At 31.6% G+C, this 9,692-nt stretch overlaps 2 protein-coding genes across 2 annotated transcripts; both read left to right on the forward strand.

Moving 5' to 3' along the window:
• Nucleotides 1–2,410: 2,410 nt before the first annotated feature.
• On the forward strand, nt 2,411–3,274 carry LOC131650582 (uncharacterized). The gene has a single exon (XM_058920286.1). The coding sequence runs from the start codon at nt 2,411–2,413 to the stop codon at nt 3,272–3,274; it is 864 nt and encodes a 287-aa protein (XP_058776269.1).
• A 5,486-nt stretch (nt 3,275–8,760) lies between these two features.
• LOC131650583 (uncharacterized) lies at nt 8,761–9,471 on the forward strand. The gene has a single exon (XM_058920287.1). It carries the CDS (start codon nt 8,761–8,763, stop codon nt 9,469–9,471), a length of 711 nt encoding a protein of 236 aa, XP_058776270.1.
• The last annotated feature ends 221 nt before the right edge of the window (nt 9,472–9,692 follow it).

A 9,692-nucleotide genomic window follows, 5' to 3' on the forward strand; every position in this document is an offset into this window, starting at 1 on the left:
GTGAAGTGGGAAAACATTAAATCATTGAGACTATTGTATGGATAGACTGACGATCAGATCTCATGGATTATGGATAAAGAGCAATCAAGTCTTCATGAATTGATTGTTGATTTTTATGAATGCGTGCGAAATTATGATACATCTGCTGTGTGATATGTTGTCAGTGTTCACTTTATGTTAGTACATGACTTAAATGGATTCAGATTTGAGAAAACATGAAAAACTAGGAAATTTTTGAGTTTTAACCGACCTATAACTGGTTACTCTCTGCCAGTAAGCGGTTACCACCCTTGGTGGATTTAATTTGAAATTCATATAGGCTAACTGATTAAGATAGTTAAATCATGACTCATGATGATGCTTTGATAATTTTTTAGTAAGTTAAAAAAAGATAATACATTTGGTGAGAAAACCCTAGGGTGATATAAATCCCATCGTATTGAGTTATTCGGAAACACAACCATACTCCTAGTTGGTATGTGTTCTGAATGTTAGGTTTCAATGGAAACCAACCATGTACAATTTTGGGGGATATCGAGGTTCTTTATGGATGCATAAGATTTTGTTACCAATAATGGGAGTATGGTCCATATGAAGGTTGTAGTCTCTGAGCGGTGTCCGGAATTATGTGAAAAGTGTTGGTGGGAGAAAGACATTATTTGTGTACTAGGGAGTCTGTGATCTGTGTCCAAACTTATGTGAAGAGTTGTGGCCCAAGAAAGATGTCCCACGTAACTATCCATATCCAGAGGTAGACATGGGTCGTTTGACCCGAGTGTTGATATTCACACACCATATGAGATCAATTGGATCTCGATCCACGTTCTTTTATGATTGTAGAACATGGAAGGTTGAGAAAGAAACATTATTAATAGAGTAGAACATGAGAGCACCATGGCCAAGAAGACATACGGTGTAGTTAGAACTGCACTGAAATAGTTATATCTCACCCTATGTTTAATATTTGTGGTAAATAGGTGAATTACTGATGAAAAGGAAAGATAACATGAAGGATTTAAAGATCTTGTTATCTATTTTTTTGTTTTGTTTTTGCTGTCTAGCCTATTCTAGTATTTTATTCCATGATTTATGTTGTATATGTACTATGATTGTATCTTTTATCATACATGTATTGGATGTCATCTAGACACTTTTGGTTGTACTCAGTACCAGATATAAAATGTCGAATAATACCATTCTATACGCATATTATTCGGGGTATTACACTTTGAATAATAAATATAAAGTGATAATTCTTATATTCACTTGTCACAATTACGTTTTGAAAGTATCACCAATTCTCTCTGTAGTAAATATAACTTTCCATGTAATCTATTATTATATGAACTATCCCATATTTGCTTGTCATAAAAATTTATATTAAGAGGAATGAGGGGATCAAAATACATGGACTACCAATGCGGTAAATAAAAAAGACATATACCATAAGAGTTGATTGCTTTGAAAAGGAATATATCTCTGGAAATAAATGTACTCGAGGAGTCTTTCATAGATTTATTTTAAGAAAGTGAGCTAACGATAGAGGCCATTTGGATTAGAAGATGATTATACCTTTCGAGAGGTAATTTTGGGAAACGGGTTGTCTACAACTCACTAGATTTTTGAATGAGAAGGGGCAACTTGAGAACTCTACAACTAAATTGAATTTAAATTGTTTAGAATAGATGAATCCATCTTAACTAATTAGGTTTTAGAGTTTAAAGTTTCTTTTGCACTTAGTGCCAAAAAAATTAGTCCATATAGTTCACCAAACATAAGATGTAAGTTTATTTTATATACAACTATATTTATTAAAAAGAGTAAAGGAGTTAGTTTTAATATATTTTACTATATTTAACTAATTGTAATATATTTTTCCAAAAGTATAAGGAAATGCCCCATCTGGTGATTGAAATTGAAAATTTCAAAATATTTTTTTATATATCGTTTATCAATCTATATATATTATGATTTTTCCAAAATTATTTTATTACCAGCAACAAAATTTGTTGTTGATACAACTCTTTCTTAAATATAGTAAAATAATTAAAAAAAACAAATCAAATTTCAACCACTAAAACTAGTTGTTGTTGTTGGAATAAGAAGGTTTTCCCAACAATAGTGTGATTGTTGAGAAATTAAGTAATTTATTACTAATACTTAATAATTTTTTGCCAAGTACATAACAAATAGTTCTATTTTAAAGTAATAGTTTTATTTTCAAAACAATAATTAAGTTATTGAGTAAATATTACTTGTTATAGACATTCAAATTGATGTTTGCAATTAGCATGCCGTTCAAACAAAAAAACTGTTGCTCATATATATAATTTATATTTTCTCATTATGTTTTCCAAATACATTTTGTGTGTTTGTGTGTATCAACATTGTAGTCTTTAATATTTTAGCGATGGCAAATTTGCTAAACATGTTCTTCTCAATAATGCTTATCGAAGTATCTCTTTTAGCATTGTTGATTGGAAATTCCAAAGCAACTCATCGCTTTATTGATATTAAGGATCATATTGATCACCAAGTTTCCTTACAAACGAGGAGTGTTCATGGCATTGCAAGATTGAGTCCAGAAGGACCTAATCCACACCACGACAATTCCTTACAGCCAAAAAGTGATCATCACATTGCAAAATTGAGTCCAGGAGGTCCCGATCCACATCACCATCTTTCCTTACAAACGAGGAATGTTCATCACATTGCAAGATTGAGTCCAGAAGGTCCAGATCCACACCACCATGTTTCCTTACCAACGGGGAATGTTCATCACATTGAAAGATTGAGTCCAGGAGGTCCAGATTCACACCACCATGATTTCTTGCAAACTAGAAATGTTCATGAAATTGCAAGATTGAGTCCAGGAGGTCCTAATCCACACCATGACAATTCCTTAAATCCTACGAGTGTCGATCTCATTGCAAAATTGAGTCCAGGAGGTCCCGATCCACATCACCATCTTTCCTTACAAACGAGGAATGTTCATCACATTGCAAGATTGAGTCCTGATGGTCCAGATCCACACCACCATGTTTCCTTACAAACGGGGAATGTTCATCGCATTGAAAGATTGAGTCTAGGAGGTCCAGATTCACACCACCATGATTTCTTGGAAACTAGAAATGTTCATGGAATTGCAAGATTGAGTCCAGGAGGTCCTAATCCACACCACGACAATTCCTTACATCCAACGAGTGTCCATCTCACTGCAAAATTAAGTCTAAGAGGTCATAATCCAAACTACCCGAATTCCTTTCAACCTTAGAATAATCATTGCATTGCATGATTGAGACTAGAGAGTCCCAATTTACACCACCACCATATTTAACATTAAGTTATCGTTCACTCGATAACTTATCTTCTAATGTATTTTGTGATTTCTGAATTAAGGAGAGTGAGAGTGAGAGTGAGAGAATAAACTATATTCAAATAAAAGAGAGATAAATAGATTGGAGATGGTAATTGTTACTTTTAATTATATTTATGTTATAGTGCGTATATTTACTTGTCACAATTATGTTTTGAATAAATCACTAAGGCTTGTCCCATAGTGAATAAAATTTACCAAGTAATTATTATTTTGTAAACTAATATGTACATAATATTTTAATTAAAGTTACTTTGAAGAGAATATTAGGGGAACGAAAAATATAGACTACACTAGTGGAATATAAATAAAACATAGACCACACAAGTTGAATGCTCTAAATTTCTTTGAAAATTAATTCATAAAAGGACTGTAACACGATGTTTATTATATGAAAGGTACATACTAAATTAAACTAGTCACTTGATAGGCCTTTATTAAATATGGTAAATTTTATATATATATATATTTTCAAATTTATCATCTTGCCACACTTTATTCCATTTTCCATTCAATAAGATTTTTTAATCCAAATATTATTTAAAAATATTCAGCTAGTTATCTACCTTGAAATGAAATTTATGAATTTATTCCACGTCATATAATTTTTTTTCACTTAAATACTATGATTTTAAATATTCAATATGTAGCAATCCAAACAAGATAAGTCTATAATTATCCCCTTCAGACGGTTAATACGGGTATTGAAACATAGTACAATAGTATACACATTACACGAGTACAAATTTTCGCATACTTAAACATATAGTAAGTCGCATATTTAGGCAATATCACCTCATTCGAGAGATAATAGATATATGAGATGTGAAGATATTCAGAGTATGATGGCCATACTAGATCTATGGGTATTAGGTGTATGCCTGATGGGATCTAGTGCTAGTGGGAGATTGGCGGTGAAAGCCCTATCTGCCAATAATTTTTGTACTTGTATCAAATCATATATTAATAATAAAAGACATTTCTTTATTATGTTTGTTTTTCCAAAATAATAAAGTCCCTAGAATAGCTATTCTGTTTAATGAAATGTTAAGTGCAACATAATCATGAGATCCCATGAAACATAAGGACAATATTCTCAAATTATCTCTAGTCGTGCTTTACTGTGAAGTGGGAAAACATTAAATCATTGAGACTATTGTATGGATAGACTGACGATCAGATCTCATGGATTATGGATAAAGAGCAATCAAGTCTTCATGAATTGATTGTTGATTTTTATGAATGCGTGCGAAATTATGATACATCTGCTGTGTGATATGTTGTCAGTGTTCACTTTATGTTAGTACATGACTTAAATGGATTCAGATTTGAGAAAACATGAAAAACTAGGAAATTTTTGAGTTTTAACCGACCTATAACTGGTTACTCTCTGCTAGTAAGCGGTTACCACCCTTGGTGGATTTAATTTGAAATTCATATATGCTAACTGATTAAGATAGTTAAATCATGACTCATGATGATGCTTTGATAATTTTTTAGTAAGTTAAAAAAAGATAATACATTTGGTGAGAAAACCCTAGGGTGATATAAATCCCATCGTATTGAGTTATTCGGAAACACAACCATACTCCTAGTTGGTATGTGTTCTGAATGTTAGGTTTCAATGGAAACCAACCATGTACAATTTTGGGGGATATCGAGGTTCTTTATGGATGCCTAAGATTTTGTTACCAATAATGGGAGTATGGTCCATATGAAGGTTGTAGTCTCTGAGCGGTGTCCGGAATTATGTGAAAAGTGTTGGTGGGAGAAAGACATTATTTGTGTACTAGGGAGTCTGTGATCTGTGTCCAAACTTATGTGAAGAGTTGTGGCCCAAGAAAGATTTCCCACGTAACTATCCATATCCAGAGGTAGACATGGGTCGTTTGACCCGAGTGTTGATATTCACACACCATATGAGATCAATTGGATCTCGATCCACGTTCTTTTATGATTGTAGAACATGGAAGGTTGAGAAAGAAACATTATTAATAGAGTAGAACATGAGAGCACCATGACCAAGAAGACATACGGTGTAGTTAGAACTGCACTGAAATAGTTATATCTCACCCTATGTTTAATATTTGTGGTAATTAGGTGAATTACTGATGAAAAGGAAAGATGACATGAAGGATTTAAAGATCTTGTTATCTATTTTTTTGGTTTTGTTTTTGCTGTCTAGCCTATTCTAGTATTTTATTCCATGATTTATGTTGTATATGTACTATGATTGTATCTTTTATCATACATGTATTGGATGTCATCTAGACACTTTTGATTGTACTCAGTACCAGATATAAAATGTCGAATAATACCATTCTATACGCATATTATTCGGGGTATTACACTTTGAATAATAAATATAAAGTGATAATTCTTATATTCACTTGTCACAATTACGTTTTGAAAGTATCACCAATTCTCTCTGTAGTAAATATAACTTTCCATGTAATCTATTATTATATGAACTATCCCATATTTGCTTGTCATAAAAATTTATATTAAGAGGAATGAGGGGATCAAAATACATGGACTACCAATGCGGTAAATAAAAAAGACATATACCATAAGAGTTGATTGCTTTGAAAAGGAATATATCTCTGGAAATAAATGTACTCGAGGAGTCTTACATAGATTTATTTTAAGAAAGTGAGCTAACGATAGAAGCCATTTGGATTAGAAGATGATTATACCTTTCGAGAGGTAATTTTGGGAAACGGGTTGTCTACAACTCACTAGATTTTTGAATGAGAAGGGGCAACTTGAGAACTCTACAACTAAATTGAATTTAAATTGTTTAGAATAGATGAATCCATCTTAACTAATTAGGTCTTAGAGTTTAAAGTTTCTTTTGCACTTAGTGCCAAGAAAATTAGTCCATATAGTTCACCAAACATAAGATGTAAGTTTATTTTATATACAACTATATTTATTAAAAAGAGTAAAGGAGTTAGTTTTAATATATTTTACTATATTTAACTAATTGTAATATATTTTTCCAAAAGTATAAGGAAATGCGATAAAATAAGTATTCAATAAGTATCCAAGATATATTAATAACTACCCATCTGGTGATTGAAATTGAAAATTTCAAAATATTTTTTTATATATTGTTTATCAATCTATATATATTATAATTTTTCCAAAATTATTTTATTACCAGCAACAAAATTTGTTGTTGATACAACTGTTTCTTAAATATAGTAAAATAATTAAAAAAAACAAATCAAATTTCAACCACTAAAACTAGTTGTTGTTGTTGTTGTTGTTGGAATAAGAAGGTTTTCCCAACAATAGTGTGATTGTTGAGAAATTAAGTAATTTATTACTCATACTTACATAAGTTTTTATTTCCAAATACATAACAGATAGTTCTATTTTAATTTAATAATTTTATTTTCAAAACAGTATTTAATTTTATTTCCAAATTAATATTTTTTATTAGCATGGCGTTCAGACAAAAAAACTGTTGCTCATATATGTATATAATTTATATTTTCTCATTATGTTTTCCTAATACATTTTGTGTGCGTGTGTGTATTAACATTGAAAGATTGAGTCCAGGAGGTCCAGATTCACACCACCATGATTTCTTGCAAACTAGAAATGTTCATGAAATTGCAAGATTAAGTGCAGTCTCTGAGCGGTGTCCGAACTTATGTGAAGAGTTGTGGCCCAAGAAAGATGTCCCACGTAACTATCCATATCCAAAGATAGAGACATGGGTCGTTTGACCCGAGTGTTGATATTCACACACCATATGAGAGCAATTGGATCTCGATCCACGTTCTTGTATGATTGTAGAATATGGAAGGTTGAGAAAGAAACATTATTAGTAGAGTATAACATGAGAGCACCATGACCAAGCAGACATATGGTGTAGTCAGAACTGCACTGAAATATTTATATCTCACCATATGTTTCATATTTGTGGTAATTAGGTGCAATACTATTGAAAAGGAAAGATGACATGAAGGATTTAAAGATCTTGTTATCTATTTTCTTTTTGTTTTTGCTGTGTAGCCTATTCTAGTATTTTATTCCAACATTTATGGTGTATATGTACTATGATTGTATCTTTTATCATACATGTATTGGATGTCATCTAGACTCTTTTGGTTGTACTCAGTACCAGATATAAAATGTCGAATGATACCATTCTATACGCATATTATTCGGGGTATTACACTTTGAATAATAAATATAATGTGATAATTCTTATATTCACTTGTCACAATTACGTTTTGAAAGTATCACCAATTCTCTCTATAGTAAATATAACTTTCCATGTAGCCTATTATTATATGAACTATCCCATATTTGTTTGTCATAAAAATTTATTTTAAGAGGAATGAGGGGATCAAAATACATGGACTATACCTATGTGGTAAATAAAAAACACATATACCATAAGAGTCGATAGCTTTGAAAAGGAATATATCTCTGGGAATAAATGTACTCGAGGAGTGTTACATAAGATTTATTTTAAGAAAGTGAGCTAACGATAGAAGCCATTTGGATTAGAAGATGATTATAACTTTCGAGAGGAAATTTTGGGAAACGGGTTGTCTAAAACTCACTAGATTTTTGAAAGAGAAGGGACAACTTGAGAACTCTACAACTAAATTGAATTTAAATTGTTTAGAATAGATGAATCCATCTTAACTAATTAGATTTAAGAATTTACAGTTTCTTTTACTCTTAGTGTATAAAAAAAAAAGTCCATATAGTTCACCAAACATAAGATGTAAGTTTAATTTATATACAACTATATTTATTAAAAAGAGTAAAGGAGTTAGTTTTAATATATTTTACTATATTTAATTAATTGTAATATATTTTTCCAAAAGTATAAGGAAATGCCCAATCTGGTGATTGAAATTGAAAATTTCAAAATATTTTTTTATATATCGTTTATCAATCTATATAAATTATGATTTTTCCAAAATTATTTTATTACCAGCAACAAAATTTGTTGTTGATAACACTCTTTCTTAAATATAGTAAAATAATTAAAAAAAACAAATCAAATTTCAACCACTAAAACTAGTTGTTGTTGTTGGAATAAGAAGGTTTTCTCAACAATAGTGTGATTGTTGAGAAATTAAGTAATTTATTACTCATACTTAATAATTTTTTGCCAAATACATAACAAATAGTTCTATTTTAAAGTAATAGTTTTATTTTCAAAACAATAATTAAGTTGTTGAGTAAAAATTACTTGTTATAGACATTCAAATTAATGTTTGCAATTAGCATGCCGTTCAAATAAAAAACTGTTGCTCATATATATATATATAATTTATATTTTCTCATTATGTTTTCCTAATACATTTTGTGTGTTTGTGTGTATCAACATTGTAGTCTTTAATATTTTAGCGATGGCAAATTTGCTAAACATGTTCTTTTCAATAATGCTTATCGAAGTATCTCTTTTAGCATTGTTGATTGGAAATTCCAAAGCAACTCATCGCTTTAATGATATTAAGGATCATATTGATCACCAAGTTTCCTTACAAACGAGGAGTGTTCATCGCATTGCAAGATTGAGTCCAGAAGGACCTAATCCACACCACGACAATTCCTTACATCCAAAAAGTGATCATCACATTGCAAAATTGAGTCCAGGAGGTCCCGATCCACATCACCATCTTTCCTTACAAACGAGGAATGTTCATCACATTGCAAGATTGAGTCCAGAAGGTCCAGATCCACACCACCATGTTTCCTTACCAACGGGAAATGTTCATCACATTGAAAGATTGAGTCCAGGAGGTCCAGATTCACACCACCATGATTTCTTGCAAACTAGAAATGTTCATGAAATTGCAAGATTGAGTCCGGGAGGTCCTAATCCACACCATGACAATTCCTTAAATCCAACGAGTGTCGATCACATTGCAAAATTGAGTCCAGGAGGTCCCGATCCACATCACCATCTTTCCTTACAAACGAGGAATGTTCATCACATTGCAAGATTGAGTCCAGAAGGTCCAGATCCACACCACCATGTTTCCTTACAAACGGGGAATGTTCATCGCATTGAAAGATTGAGTCCAGCAGGTCCAGATCCCACCACCATGATTTCTTGAAAACTAGAAATGTTCATGGAATTGCAAGATTGAGTCCAGGAGGTCCTAATCCACACCACGACAATTCCTTACATCCAACGAGTGTCCATCTCACTGCAAAATTAAGTCTAAGAGGTCATAATCCAAACTACCCGAATTCCTTTCAACCTTAGAATAATCATTGCATTGCATGATTGAGACTAGAGAGTCCCAATTTACACCACCACCATATTTAACATTAA

Source organism: Vicia villosa, linkage group LG2 (genome assembly GCF_029867415.1).
Source record: "Vicia villosa cultivar HV-30 ecotype Madison, WI linkage group LG2, Vvil1.0, whole genome shotgun sequence".
NCBI lineage: Eukaryota > Viridiplantae > Streptophyta > Magnoliopsida > Fabales > Fabaceae > Vicia > Vicia villosa.